At 42.5% G+C, this 16,453-nt stretch overlaps 1 protein-coding gene across 1 annotated transcript in view; it reads left to right on the top strand.

The window, feature by feature from the left end:
• slc8a3 (solute carrier family 8 member 3) overlaps positions 1-16,453 on the top strand; it is a 95,123-nt gene that overhangs the window by 71,287 nt on the left and 7,383 nt on the right. Inside the window, 3 exon segments of the mRNA XM_035167515.2 lie at positions 11,582-11,599; positions 14,108-14,232; positions 14,657-14,756. Coding sequence (XP_035023406.2) covers positions 11,582-11,599; positions 14,108-14,232; positions 14,657-14,756 — 243 coding nt within the window.

Raw genomic sequence — 16,453 nt, 5'->3', positions numbered from 1 at the left:
TTCGCCTCTGCTCTGTTGACAACATGTCCTGCCGTTTCCTGAGAGAAATTGTGGTTTGAAATTATGAAAATCTGAAGAAACATAATAACGTTTAAAGTAAAGTTTGTGTTGCCTTCATTGCAACAATCATTTCCGCAGATGTCCCTGATTGAAAAACGCAGATGCCATTTTTTTCCCGAGACATTTCTTTAGAAGAGAAGACAGAGAGGAGGCTCCACCCCCTTTGCTAGCGCCGAGCTAACAATCACGGCAGCATTGATTGTATCAACATGCAATTAGATGGTAATTCAGCGACGCAGTGTTATTGTGTGAACGGCCCCTTTGATTGTCCCTGATTGTGATTACACGCTCACATATTTCCTTTTTTATTATCTTTATTTACATTGTTGGACCAACTTTGCTGCAGTGTGAACTCACAGCCCCGCCCCCCCTAACAGCAGAGGTCAGCGCTGACTGTCTCAGACGTGATTACTGTGCTGTTGTACAGTAGTTTGTGTGTATGTGAGACGACGTGTCGGTGATTTACTGTGTCTTTATTCTTTCTTCAAGGACGGAGCCGTGAAGTAGGGCTACTTCAGCCGTCACTGCTGCTGCTGCAGTCTTATCCACATTTACTCAGCGTCATGCTCAGCAGATAGCAGGGTTACAGGGGCAGGCTCGCACGGAGAATGACAATAGAAGGTTGGCGTATTGTCATCGGATTAGATTCATTCCCCTGCTCTGAATCCCCGAGATGCTCCTTTTAAACAAATACAGTTCATTCCGTCAGCCTGATGTGATTTATGTTGCGATCCCAACCGTCCCGGATTGGGGTTGCATTTGAAGGACGGGACCTGTCACTTAGAGCGAACGACACAAGAGTTTATATTTTGAAAAAATGCCTCACGTGCCTCCAGTGCATCTCCCTGCTGCCGGTGGCCTCGCTGTGGAAGAGGAGTCACAACCGAGATTGTTGTCTAGTAACAGTTACCATGGCGCACGCTGTCAGGGGCTTAGGTGTAATGGATTTAAATTGAACTGTTGAATCTCAAGCTGGGAGGAGAGGGAGAGAGGGAAAGTGGGGAAGGACAGCTGTAGAGGTGGAGGAGGGGGACAGACAGAGTCAACCAAAGAGACAATGAGCCTCAGAATGAGGAGGGAGGGGGGTCGCTCTCGCCATCTGTGATGAGAAGGTGGAAGAGCGGTAATTGTTCCTGAGAGGTGTGTGGAGATATGGATGAGCTGCGCTGCTGCCTGCCATGCTGGTGGCACTCCACAGCGTCGGGCCTGTCTGAGAGCTCAGCTGAGGGCCAGCAGGGGCCCGGCCTTCTGTGAGGACTCCCATTAGTGTCGGTGTCAGTGATGACCTTCTCATACTTCATCCTAAGAGATTGATGCCAAAAATAAATGGTATGGAAAATGTGGGGAATATCTTAAAGATAAAATAAATGAATGAATTTCATTTATTTTTCATAATAACCTTGTACAGATAAATAAAAGGATTCAGTCAACAGAAACTCGAGAGGGCTTTTACTTTGAAAGAGGTACAGGAAGTGTAATTGTCACTGTCTTTTTTGCAATGAAGCGTGGACGGAAAATAAGTGACCCCGACTCTCTGGAAGATTGAGTGCGGCTCAGGTGGGCAGAGCTGCTGCTCCCACCTGATAACATGGGGCCTGACATGAATAAATCAAGACTTTCCATGACGCTCACGGATCCAGTGGCGTGAAATTAAGAGATTTTCAAAAACTTTTGTTGATTTCTCTGAGAATAATTCATGGATCTTGATTTGAAACATGTTTAGGGGCCTGATATTTATGAGTGTGTGCAATTTGATAAATCCAGATTTGAATAAGGCTTCTGCTGGACCTTTCTTAATATTGCAGCTGAATAACTGCATCTCTGTCTGTCTTTGACCTCAGTGATAATTTATGTAGAGTGCTGTAGTATCTTGTGTACTGTGCTGTAGTATTTTGTGTATCTGTGAAGGGGAGTGTCAGTGTGGATCTGATGTGACGAGAAGCTTTGAGCAGCCTCTCTTCATCTGGAGCGTGAGTTAAATACTGAAGTTCAGGTTCAGCTTTTGAACCAGCAGCAGCACTTACAGATTTCTGGTTCACCTGAAGAAACAAACATCAGAGAAAGAGACAGAAAACATGACGTTTACAGTCTTTACATGTGTTCCACTGTAAATAGGTCAAAGAAGCAATGAGTGGGTTTATTTCCCTGTTGACCTGAAGAACAGTATCATCTGATTGGGATCCTGAATAAACCGGAGCTTTCAGTTTGGAACATGATTATTTTTCTGTCAACAAAAGACTTTCACGGCTGAATCGTTTGCTTTAATTCTGTGGAACCAGTCATTCTGGAGGACGTCTCATTTAGGAACAAAATTCTTTAAACACACATGATAAAATATTCATTCTCCGGCTGTCTCGTGCCCACGGGGTGAGACATGAAAGTATTAACAAAATAAAAGTTACTTCCTCTGCAGTCCTCAGTGGAAAAATGGATAAAAGTGTCACAGGCATTAATGTTGTGTATGATAAGTGGATACTGAGAGTTTCACAAGGATCCTTGGGGCTTTGCCTCTGTGGAGAGCCGACGACTCGGAGGCGGCACCTCGAAGCGAGCGAGGCTTTTAATCAGTGCTGCTCAGGGTTACAACAATGATGTCATTGCGGTGGTCACACTGCATCACAGCGAGCTGACGGTGGACACGTCCGTCCCTGATGAGCTCAGCACAGTGAGGACACCTCTATGTATACGTATGTATGGAGACGCTGGTCATTCACTACGAATAGGATGGCATCACAGGCACCAGCCAATCAAATCGTGTTAATCAAATATTCAAGTGCAGATACAGCCAATCAAATTACATCAATGCAAACACTGTCTGACATCAAACATCAGATTGAGTCATGAGGGGCAGAGGCAGTTCCCTTTACTTCACTTTAGCATTACATTGATAGCTAGCATGGAATATTACAACGGGAAAGTCAAATGACTGCCCCCTAGTGGCCGTCGTGATTCTGACTCTTGTCTGTTTGGTGCTATGGAGGAATCAGTGTGACTTTGTTTTTTAAAGTTTCGGACAACGAAACAAAATGTTGTATTTTAACACAGGAGGTCAGAGTCATTTCTATTCCGATAAAACAGTTTCTATATAATTTGAATGAAGTAATTGTACGACAGTGTGAGTATTCTTCACTACATATGAATCCCTTCATTCAGTTCTACTCCAAGTCGATTTAATATTCTACTGTTATAAAAGCGGAGGACTTCCTGGAGACAGACTTTTGTAAATTGACTGTTTGATTACTTTATAGCTTTATAGACGATATCATTTTGTACGTATTTTACGAGTTCATCCTATTTTTCATGAATAAAATCTGAATCTGAAAAATAATCAATAGCGGTCGCTGTCGAATCAAAGTAGTGAAGTAAAAAGTAAAAAATATTCATAGTCATGAAATATAAAAACAAGTGCTGTAATTTGTACATTTTCCATCGCGTCTGTTTGTGTGTGTGTGAGTAAGTGTGTGAAGAATAGTGACTGAGCCGTGAACTTGTGAACTGTATTATTAAGTGCCTTTATCTGTGTGTGTGTGTGTGTGTGTGTGTGTGTGTGTGTGTGTGTGTGTGTGTGTGTGTGTGTGTGTGTGTGTGTGTGTGTGTGTGTGTGAGAGAGTCCTGGTCTGATGACATTATCGGGGTTGGTGATCTGCTCTGTAATTGCCTGCTGCCGACGCGGCAGTGAGGCTGATATGGCTGCAGAATAAACAGACTGTTAAAATGTAGAGGGAGCTCGTCCTCACTTGATCTGCACTGCACAGCGTCTCCGGCATGTCCAGTGTCTCCAGTGTCTCCAGTGTCTCCAGCGTGTCCAGTGTGTCCAGCGTGTCCAGCGTCACATCTGGACTGGACGAATCACAGGGAGAGAAAGACGGAGACATATGTGCTATTGTGATATTTATCTTTTTTAATATATTTAACATAGTGACTCAATTTCTTATTTGGATCTGCACCAAATTGCACATACTCATAAATATCAGTTTCCTAAAGATGTCAGATTTTTTTTCTCATCAACATCAATGAATTATTCTCTGAGAAATCAACAGAAAATTTGAAAAACACCATCTTGCAATGTTAAAGTACTTTCCACAAAATGTGACAGAAATTGGTTGAGTCGTTTTTGCGTAATCCTGCCATCTAACAAAAAAAGGCAGATGAAAGGTTTGAGGTATTAAGCACATTTTCCCAAAATCTTAATCTATTGACAGAAACCAAAAGTAACTTTCATATAAAGTCATATTTAACAGCTCTCCTTCTAATATTATGAAACATCAAAATCTAATTCTAGTTCCGTCACTGAGGATTTAACTGTTAGAAGTGAGAAGATTTCAGGCAAAACTCAACTCGCTGCAACGCAACATGAAAATACTGTGTTGTGACTCTGCTAATTCTCTTGGCAACGATAGTATTTGTTTACAGTAATCACCCTAATATCTCAAAAATGAACGTGTGAACGATTTATTTGATGTCAAAATGCTGCACGTAGCCGCTTTAATTAGCCCAGCGAGATGGAAAACATGACTTTTCAGACGCCAAAGACCTTTATGAGGACGCTGGAGAGGAATCATCCGGCATTCAGTTAAATCATCAGTTCGCTCAGTGTAGCTGCGCTGCCTCAGAAGATTAAGTACGGAGCGTACCCGGCGTTTTGACTCCCTCCGATTCCACGCCGTCAGAAACACGGATACAGCATAACAAGATGATGGACGCGTTACACAGCATGCGTATTGAAAGATAATAAAGGCAGCTGAGGCATCCATCTTTGTCATCTCGCTGTGTGTGTGTGTGTGTGTGTGTGTGTGTGTGTGTGTGTGTGTGTGTGTGTGTGTGTACGTGCAGCGGCCGCTCAGCTGCGATCCTGAACCGTTATTATTCAAGGCCTCACTCTGAGCTCTCTCTCTCTCTATCTCTCTCTCTCTCCACCCTCCCTCTCCTCCAGTCTCTCCTTCATTCATACATCTTTCTCCCGTCTCTCCATACTTCCATCACTCCTTTGTTCCATCCACCCATTCCTCCTTATACACCTCCATCCATCCATCCATTCATCCATCATCTATCCATCCATCCACCCATTCCAATTTCCTGCATCACTCAAGTCCTTACACTCCTGCTTCCCAGCCGGGAAGCAGGAGGTTGCTGGTTTGACTCCCGGGTCCTTTTGGCCACATGTAGAAGTTTCCTTGAGCCTGACACTGAACCTCAAACTCATGCAGAGAGTTTATCTTTCCCCTCGCTCTGCCACAGTGTGTGTGTGTGTGTGTGTGTGTGTGTGTGTGTGTGTGTGTGTAGCACTTTTCTGCTTAGGTGTAGAACTATTTAATTCGAGTCCATTTACAATTCCTCCATAACTCAACCTCTCCTCCCTTCTCCCAGCTCATTATCCCTCCCTCCTATACACCTGCACCAATCCCTGTATCCTCCTTTCTCTCCATCAATCATCCATCCATACATCTTTGCACGCTCCTGTTCTCTATCCCTCCATAAATCTATTTGCCGCCACTCTCCACCTCTCCGTTCCTCCACATCCCATCCTTTCTTTAATATTCCTCCCAGCTTCGATTCGTGTTTCCCCAACAACTTCCTCGCTCTCCTCTCTCTGACAATCCCTCAATCAGTGCGTGACTGTATCCCTCCATAAATTCTATCACCCGTTCTTCCATTTCTCTTTTCCTGCATTCATCGGATTCCCTCCATCTTTTGCACTTGTACCTCAACATCTCTCCATCCATCCACATTCATCACTAAGTGCTTCATGTCCTTCTCGTTCTACCCCTCCCATCGTCCTCCCAACCCCCCAACCCCCAGCATCAATCCATCCACGTCCCATCCTTTCATACCTCTCCCCCTTATTCCCCCCTTCATTCATTCCTCCATTCCTTCGGCCATTTACTCCTTTTTCTCCTTCCTCCTCTTCTTCTTTCTTGTCCTCTCTAGCTCCATTAATCCATGCAGTCATCTTATTCGCCCACCAGATTCTTTTTTCCTCCTCTACCTATTTCCCATCCTTCCACCCATCCACACGCCGCTCCTGACTCAGGCCTGGATTCCGCCTCCGGCCTCGGCGACGAGAATAGCCCCCGATAAGTGGAATGATGAGTCTGTCTTAACGAGCTGTGGCGAGAGAAGGCGTACATGAGCTGCGTGTTCGACGCCGTGACTCAGAGCCTCGTCTGAGCGCGAGAGCCGGACTCACTCTTTTGTAACGAGACAGATCTGATTAGGCCGAGCGCGAAGGAGAACACGCTGATAATGACAACGGTTAAACGCAGACACCACACCCCTTCACACACAAACATACACACGTATACACCCGTATACACACACTCCTCCAACCATCCATTTACACCCCTTTGGTTAATCTTCTGTATCGTAATTGTTTTGCTGGCAGAACGACAACCTTCTGCATTGTGAGTGCAGTCGGCCTGCAACACCTCTGTTTGTCTTCATGTGCACGTGTGCGTAGGTTTGTGTGTTCGTTCCATTACCAGCGTGTTCTTATCTGGTTTCTCTGTGTGTGCAAGTGTTTTCTTTTCCACAAGATGAAACAGAATTTACATGCAAACCTTTTTCATTTGACCGTTGTTATGGATGGAGAAAGATCATCTCTTTATTAGGGCTGAATAAATACTGGGGTTTGGGTTGTAATTACCAAGTTGAACCAGCAGTAGCTAGAGGGGCACTCTATCTACATGTGGCTACATCTGGGTTTTTGTTTCGATCTGCAAGGAATCGCACACACACATAAAACATTATGATCTGTAGGTATTTAAAAAGACGTGTGAGTGTGAAAGTGTTCAACTTTCCCTCCCACTGTAAATAAAACCAATTTCACTGTTGACTTTTGAAGGCTGATGCAACTCCATTAATATTTTGCAGATATCTGGTGCTTTGTTTGTGACACTGATATTTTTCTATTCAGTAATAACTGCAACATTTGCATCATTTTTTTCAAAGAAAGATTTTCCAGCTCCTCAACTTGAGAGGATTCTGTGCTTTTCCCTGCTGTTCATCATTTGTACAATCATTTATAATTCAAACACACAAGATATGTGACATCATCACTTTAGACAAGTGGGAGAAACTGGTGGGACTTGTGTTGTTTCATCCACTGAACCAGAACGGCACTCAGGAGAGCTCAGACCTGCACCAAGGCCCAAGAGTCCCTTACAATTCAATCAATCACTTAAATCTGTTTAAATTTGAATCAAAATCCATCGATTATTCTCTGGAGTGTCTGTAAAACATAGAAGAAAAAAGAAACGCCATATCTCACGATGTTTCCTGGATCTGCCCCCGATTAGGATCCTTACCAAAAATTGAATGGGCTCTTTCTCGGCCCATGTCCCGTCCTTCCACCAAGTTTTCGTTGAAATTGGTTGCCTAGTTTTTGCATAATCTTGCTCACAAACAAACAAACCAACAAACTGACACGGGTGAAAACAGGCAGCAGTAACAAAAAATAAATAAAATCAATCAGAATATATATTAAATATTGCAAAGTATGTGCTATTTCCATTTCTATGTATTTGTGCTTGCTTGTGTGTATCTGTTTATGTGTTCGTCTTGTGTATTGTGATATTATTTTCTCGATATGTTCACTATTGTGTGGTTTGTATCTGTTGCCTTTACTGGACTCTCACCACAGCAGAGTTTTACTTGGCTTCTGATCAGCGTGGCCCGACTACTACTAATGATAATGAAGCACGTCACCCACAGCACTTAGCTGCTAATGATGACTCACTGTGAACTCTATTTGATTTAGGAAGCTGATAAGCAAACAGGTTAATTGCGGAGACGCCTCAGAAGGAGCCGGCTCGTTCACAGCAGCGTTGTGTTGTTTTTCCGAGCCTCTGATCCCTTTTAGAAAAACCTCCTCCTTGTTTTCATGAATGTCGGGAGAATTAATGATGGAGATGTCAAAAGGAGGAGTTGTCAGTGTGGATCTCTGGAGGCTGAACGGCACGGGGAGCCTTTCTCTTCTCGCTTCATCCACTTATGGCGTATCCTGTCATATAATTATCCTCCTCGCCAAAGTGACTTTTTGAGCCTCTTCCTATTCTTCGCCATATGATTTAGTTACGGTTTCCAGTTGGCCGGGGGCACCGGAGCGTGTTGTGCGGTGTCACTGATCTGCTCGGCAGCTGCAGCGTGCAGATAAACAATCAGGCAAAACGCTGAGGGGGGGGGGATATTTCTGTTTTCTCCTCTCACTGAATAACTACCGTTGAATTCAACCTTACAATCACAAAAAAATGGTTAAAACTCGAGGTGATATTCCTCAATTCACGAAAGTTGACTGATACGACCCACGGGTTTGTTTTCTGAGGCCGTTTGGAAACCTGCCTGTTTAAAACCGTTTACCTGCTAATTCTGGTGTGAAAGAGGGAACGGACTCAAACAACCATTCACTTTCACACCTGAGGCCATTTTAGAGTCTCCAGTGAGATGTGGGAGGAAGCGGGAGAAGAAACCCAGGGAGAGCATGAAAAACTCAGCACACAGAGAAACCTCGGCTAAATCGGGATTCAAACAAGGAATCCTCTCTGCTGTGGGGCGACAGTGCTAACCACTGTACCACCGTGCCATCCCCACTTCTATCTATGGTGCTAGACAACAGGAACACTGCTCTGTGTCATGCAATACAGTGACGAGCTCTATGAGATAACATGGTTTCATGCATAGAATCATAATCTCATAGATACACAACTATACTTTCAAACGTAGGTTCCTTTATTTACTAACATACACTACTACTACTACTACTACTACTACTACTACTACTACTTCTATATACTACTATACTATACTTAGTACTTCTATACACTCAACTACAGGATATAGTATGTGCAAGAAAGATGAGTGGTGGTAAATAAAAGGATATAAGAAGGTATAGTGGTGTTTGTGTATAACAAAGTATGGATTATCTCTCATAGGGCCTCTTGTGTTACTGCATGTGTGGTAGTGAGAAAGATAAAAAAGATAAGTATTGGGAAATGAATGGTTGCATAAAGCCCTGATAGAATCTCTCCAGCTGTGTTTATTAAAAGACACGTTTCTAATAATAAAAAAATGTCACTATCAGTTGCTTCTGGAAGGTTTTTGTTGTCACTTCACAGTTTGTTCTCCGATATTAAACGAGTCAAAGCCTGGATCTGCTCCTGAGCATCGGATCACGTGGACAAATAGTTAACAAGGGAAGGAGAGTGAAGTTTGATCTCAGTTTAAATTTACATGAAGCGCGTCACTTTTTCATTTTATTTATGTTTATTTATATCTTATGTCGATTTTACTTCTGTCAGATACTTGAGTTTCCTGTTCTGCAGTGATTTACTGTACGATTCTCTTTTGTTCCATCAAGAGAGCCTGTGTGTGTGTGTGTGTGTGTGTGTGTGTGTGTGTGTGTGTGTGTGTGTGTGTGTGTGCGCCCACTGTAAATAGGGCCATTATTTGATTCAGATTTTTAACTGATTTGCACTATTGTCCTTTAATTGCAGTTTTCCATTGATAATTTTTTTTATCCTCTGTCTCTGAATCTGATACTTTCAGTGTCCCAATACTTATTAAGATTATAAACCACTACAATGACTCACTGATTCTTCTATAACGTCATATCTAAACTGAGCAGAAAATCCTGTGAGGCAGCGTTTACGCCCTCACACGACACTAAAGCTCTCACGAGAAGATTTGGAGACGAGTTGGCAGCTTCTTGCTGAAGGTTGACGCAGGTTTTGTTGTTGTTTACACACAAACACCCCCGACAGGAGCTGTCAAATAAAATCCTGTCATCTTCACTTCGGCCATATTGACAGTGACAACGCTGGCTCTGGAGTTTGCGGCCCACCCACTGTTCAATTCCAAGATTTGTAGATGCCCCCGACAAATGTGATTTTTGCAAAGCGATAGAAGAAGAAGAAGAAAAAGACGACATGATTTAACATCACTCTGGAGAAAACTGGAAACTGGTTGTGCAAAAAATTCCACATTAATTCTATTTGGTGTGTATTCATATCCAGATATTCAGATAATCCTATAATATTCAGATTCTGAATTATTGATCACTGCATTTATAAAAATCTGATTCAGCAAAGCTTATTAATAATAAGAAATATGTGCATTTAATTAATCTGCTTCAGTGGAGATGTGAGCCACATGTTTAAATTACGCCATTTATATAATTATTACATAATTTTCGTTATCAAATCGTACCAGACTATTTTTGTTGTACTTTTATTTTTAATTCAAGCTCTATCACTTTTTCTTCTTATTTGTTCCTGTTAAACTGCTCGGAGCCGTTCTCATGAATGAACTCGCTGCGTCATGAATAAAACAAACACCTGCTGAAACTTAAAGAAACAAGGGGAAATAGAAAGACTCAAAAGAAGACATTTATTTTGAAAAGACAGATGGGTGAGTAATAAGAGTAGATGTATTCAAAATGTCTTAGAGTTGCTGTTTTTAATTATTATTCCTTAAATTGTGAGACTTGTGAAACTCTGATGGATTTCATTTAGTTTATTTTGGGTCATAATGTATAAACCCCAACAAATGACAGATGATTGGTTAATCTGAATAAACTGTAGATTGTGTCTCTAACCTTATTGTTTGTTAAAGGTTAATACATTACGCCACTATATGATGTCATTTTCTGACTTCAGCGTGTACTGTGATGACATCACTGCAACTATATGATCATAAATTACTTTTCACTCTATGTAAGCTTCAGGTCGTGTCGCACAGGATGCAGACATATTGTATTTCTGAACTATACATGACGTCATTTTCATTATAACTTCATAATGACGTCACTTATCATATATTTTCTGACCAACATGAGCTTTAGATTTTCTTTCTCGCCCTGTTACTTGTGGAGAAATCTTAGAAAATAATTGTTTTTGGAGCATATTTTGTTGACCTCGACCTTTGACCTTTGACCGATTGGCTCCAAAAGTGAATCATCTGGAGAAACTCCCTCAATTATTATTTACACCAAGTTTGGTGAAAATTCATCGATGTCTTTTTGTATTTGTTTTGTCCATACACACACAGACGGAGCTGCGACGGCTTTTGTGAAACATATTTTCCATTGTTATATTTAAGTGGAACGTAATGGGAAATAAAAGCAACTGTTCTTTCCTCTTATGTCGCTCCGATGCTGCCTCGTACTGAATGAAGGTTTATGTGTAATTATTACCTTCAAACTCTCTTATCTGACTCATCTGGGAGGAATAAACTTCTGAACTCCATTTGTTGATTTCTATTGGACAGTTTTATTAATAAATTTCGATTTTGGCTCTTAACCGTGACAAAAAAACCCATATTCTCTCTCCTGTGCTTCAGCCAATGAAATAATCAGTGTCAAAGACATGATATTACACCTCAGGGTCGATACCCGGCCATTTCCAGAGGCCATCACGTTTCTCACCTTCCTCTTAACTTGCTTTTTTCCCTCACCTTCCATTTCCACTCATCACCTTGTTTTCTCCATTTCCTCCTCTTCCTCCTCTTCCCTGTCTCCTGTCCTCCACAGCCCGGTTGTTAGCCGACGGTAAGCTGTCCTCACTTCCTCTACGAACGTCTCCACTAACATCGGCTCCTCTGTGCACGGTGTGGTTTTAAACATCAGCCTCACAATCTGAGCTTCTGTGGAAATCTGTGATGGTTTATTTAGCTCCCATTCAAGATTTCAAACCAGCACCAGTGTCTCTGAGAGGTTTGATGCATGTAAATAAACAGCGTGCCAACTCTGTCCTCCTCCTCTGCTGCCGTCGTTGGAAACAACACATGCCCCCCCCCCCTGCTCTTAGTGATGGATTTGCATGCTAATCAGAAAACTCATTAATCATAAATCCATAAGTGATGTTCTCCAGTCGAGGGCAAGGTACAAACATTTGATAACTGTCAAGATAAAGAGAAAAAAAGTTCAGGAATTAGAAATTTAATTACCTTTGTGTGATTTGTGTTATTATTTTTCATGCTTGTCGAGGAAATTGTGTCGTGTCGGGTGCGGCGCGGAGCAGGGGAAAGGCTGGATAATCAAATTTTAAACATGAGCAAAAGAAAGCCCGTCAGGACTTGAGGGTACACACTGTCTTGGGTGTGTAATTGATTTAGCTCAAAAGTGTGTGTGTGTGTGTGCAGGCCCTCATTCTCTGGTATAATATGCATGCCTGTGTGTGTGTGTGTGTGTGTGTGTGTGTGTCTGTCTGTGCGTGTGTGTGCGCTTGCCGACACGTCCTCCTATCAAGGGGACCTGGCTGTGATCTTTAATGGCAACGTTAATATTTAATGGTAAGCGTGTTGTCAGCAAAGAGCAGCAGGCTGGGACTCAGGGGCTTATATAAAAGATGACAAGGTCCCCGCACCAGGTGGCTCAGTGGGGGTGTCACACTCAGAGCGGGACGAGAGGCCTTTGGACGCACAAGAGCTTCCTCTTGATCGAGTTCGACAGCACAGAATTGATGTTATGGAGCTCTTTGTAGTCGGCGGCGCACCCGGGGACTCGGCGAGGCGTCGGGACTTCTTTCTTCAGCGGAGGACACGTCTGATGGACGGATTGATCAGGGCTTCCACAGGCCTCAGAAACCGGGTTCAATATCAAATCAATGACGTAAGACATTGTCGAGTTTTGACAGTGAATGAAAGTCCCTGGAAATACTTGATTTGTTAATGGAGAGACGTATTCCATCAGTACGGCTCAGCTGTGTCCCGCTGTTTACTCTTTGGATCTGTAGTGAAACCCTGTGGTGAGGATTTAGATTGATACATTAAAACATTTTCATTTATCATCATTGACCTTATCACACAGACCTCATCAGCAGTTGTCATGGAGATAGGTCTCCTGACGCGTCTATGTCCAACACAAGCTGGCACAAAGTTCTATTAAAACCTTGTGTTGAGCCTCGTTTCAGACCCTGAGTTACTCGCCAGTCGTCTGTCTGCTCTGATGTTGGGTCCAGTCATGGCTTTGCTGGTTAGAGACTTAGCGGACCAATCAGAGAGCTGGGATTAAGAGCGTTAACGTCAACTTTCTAAATTCATGTAAAAAAAAAAAAACAGTGGCCAAAAAATGGCCACAAATATAAAGGACAAAACAATTAATTAAAAGTAATTAAATACATGTAAAGAAAAATAAATCTGCATAATGTCTGTATTTCTACATTTATTTATACTTAATGTTAATCTTAGTCCTTCATAGACAAACTGGATGAGATTCACACATTCTCATTGTCCTACAGACATAAACATAGCATATTTTATATCTTTGATTAATTAGGAAAATGAAAGCGATGAGCGGGACAGTGAAGTCACTTGCTGCCGTTTGTTTTTGATCCAAACAAACAAAATGACCTCTGTCGCAAAAAAGATAAACGGCCGTAGAAGGACACAATTTATTGAATGAGTAAATGAAATGGTGAAAGTCCAATAGCAGGTCGTATTTCCACTGATGTTCAAGTGTTCGTGTTCCTGATTTGTTTGGTTTTAATTCGTTATTTGATGCCATAGAAACTGGGGGAAACGTCAGGATTTACAGCCTCAACCCCACAGATTTATTCCCGATCTGGACGGATTCGTCACAAGATGGCAGCGTTCACATGCAGAATATTTGTGGCTTCATTTCTGGATAGTTGGAGGAAGTGGAGACGCGTCGTCCATCTTTATTTACACGGATTTCTCCAGAAGTTGTGATTGACCTGTATTTTTTTCAATTAAGACGTGTGAATCTAAAACGCATCCGCCATGAAAATCATCAGAAACTCTAAGAATAGAATAATGGGAAGGATTTGTATCCAATCTTTGCATTTGCTGTGTCTGTGTTCTGATCGATGGAGCATGCCGGGTCGTCTAACCATGAAGTGCTAATGGAGAAGCCATTACGACGATAAATCTGCGTAAAACCTGAGCTTTTATAAATTCAAACTGTCACTAATGAGGCGACCGTCTGATGTTTTGTTCGTCTGCCGTGAAATACAACACATAATCCTCGGCTGAGCCTCCTCTTACCGCCGTCGTTCTCACTGCACTTTCTTTCTTATTTCTCGCCCTCTCCACTCAGACGTGCCAGACAGGAAGCTGACATCAGACGAGGAGGAAGCCAAGCGGATCGCAGAGATGGGAAAACCGGTGCTGGGGGAACACTCCAAGCTGGAAGTCATTATTGAGGAATCATATGAGTTTAAGGTGAGAAAGGTTCCTGTTCAGACGGAGCGAACGCAGCCTGACGTCTGGTAATTGCAGCTGAAACTAATGTTTTTCCCACACAAGCAGAAAACCCATCATACCAAACCAAGCAGCTGCCTCCGCGCATGAGAGAACAGCTGCATATTTCTAATTTCAGAGGCACCACAAGCTACATAGACGAGGAGACGTGCTTCATATGCATCATCTAACCTCCTCACCGGGAAAACAAACCCACCATATTGGTTTCTGATGTGTGGTTTTATTTATCATGCATCAAATAAGGGGAGCAGTCTGGAACTGGATGTCACTGCCACCGTGTGGTCAAGCTCGTGTATTTCTCTTCAGGAGCCTGCGTGGCTGCAGATTAAAGAGACGGAGGGTAAATAAATAATGGATGGGTTTGATTCTTGTTTTTTTCGCACAGAGCACAGTGGACAAGCTGATCAAGAAGACCAACCTGGCACTGGTGGTGGGAACCAACTCCTGGAGAGACCAGTTCATGGAGGCCATCACAGTCAGTGCAGGTAGTGGACGGATACACAGCCGCGCACACGCTGACATGTTTGGTTTAACTGCTTCATTTCACTGTCATCCAGAACAAAACAATACACTTATAATAATAATACAAAATAATGAGAATAATGATGATTATAACTTTGTAATTGAGCACGTTTCATCACAAAGAACACAGAAAACAAATGGTTAAAATACAGAAGGAAGTACATAATATAGTTGTAATAATAATAATGGAGATAAAAGATAAAAATAGCCTGGAAGCCCAAATATATTCAGGAACACTGGGCCCCCAGCTGAAATCTGATGGGCCCTACAGCTCCCCTGTCCTGTCAGTAATATAATATTTTATATATATAACTTACAGCTGCAGAGTTTTATCTGTATAATCTACTTCCTGTCACTGACTTCACTGAATCTTAGCACCAACATCCACCTTCTCAGACTCATCTCAGTGGCGTTTGCTCCTGAAGCCGTGGAATCATCTCATGTAGGTAAAAAGAAAACTCATCCATCACAGCAGGCAGCAGCTCCTGCAGTGCAGCAGCAGCCGCGTCGCCGGGGCCTCGCTCTGTCACCTCCCTGCTGAAATATTTAATCCAGCGGGCGCTTTTTACTTTTTCATGATGCACTCGTGGTTGAAAAATGCATCCAGCTCACGTGGCCTGACACTTTGAATCAGCAGCGCGTCCCTGCCTGTCCGCTGTGTTTCCCGTGAGCTGCTGGGACACAGAGGACGCCGCCGCACCTCCAATGAGGGAGCAGGATGACAGATTTACATTTGCACTTGCAGCCGGTAGAAGATGTTATTTGGACGGAGAGCAGGAGGTTCAGGGTCTTGAACTCGAGCTCACTGTGACAGAACAAAGAGCTGGTGTGAGAACTGAATCTGTGGGTTTTAGGAAATCTCCCTCCGATCTCCTCTTTCTCCAGTAGAATGCAGAAACAAACTGAGACTGTAGTTTGTATTGTACACTGATTTAAATGAGACATATTCTGTTCAAATTCAGGTTGATCATTTTAATTAGGGTTATTACTTGAAAGGGTGAGGAAAGACTAGAGAAGAGAAAGAGAATAATATGTATGTAACCCATATTTACACAGGAACCTCCATTTTCAATTATTTTATACCAACAGGAAATTATGAAGTTCGCAAAACATTATAAACTGAGGATGAAATCAAAATCAAATCGCACAACTACCTGCTTGAAATGAGTCTGAGGTTTGGATGTGGGACACAATGTGAGACTTGTTTTTCTAAAAGCCTGGAGCCCGGGGGGGGGTAACCTCATACTGCAAGCTGTTCACAGGGAAGAGTCAGAGGAACCCGTAACAGATGCTGCATTATTAATTCATTTTAATATTAAAGACCAAACCAAAGTTTATAACCGACAAACTAAAGTGAGCGGTGACAGGTGTTAGTCTGTAAACTTCACTTCCGTCGAATAACTGATTAAAACGTGCAGCTCTTTTAATTCAGTACTTCAAACTGTTTGATCACATCTGACTGGAAGGTTGTGTTTTCATTAGTTTGTTTGTGAGTTGGCAGCATCTTAAAAAACTACTGCACAGATTACCACAAAACTCAGTAGACAGATGTGGTGTGAATCAGAGAAGACACAATTCAATTTAACATTTTGAGATAAGATGTTTTTCTCAGAGAGTTGTGTGTGAATCTGGACATATTTCTGGGTTTGGTATCGATGAG

Source organism: Hippoglossus stenolepis, chromosome 10 (genome assembly GCF_022539355.2).
Source record: "Hippoglossus stenolepis isolate QCI-W04-F060 chromosome 10, HSTE1.2, whole genome shotgun sequence".
Classification (NCBI taxonomy): domain Eukaryota; kingdom Metazoa; phylum Chordata; class Actinopteri; order Pleuronectiformes; family Pleuronectidae; genus Hippoglossus; species Hippoglossus stenolepis.
The sequence above is the reverse complement of the archived record's forward strand: the minus strand, read 5'-3'. Positions and strand labels throughout refer to the sequence as shown.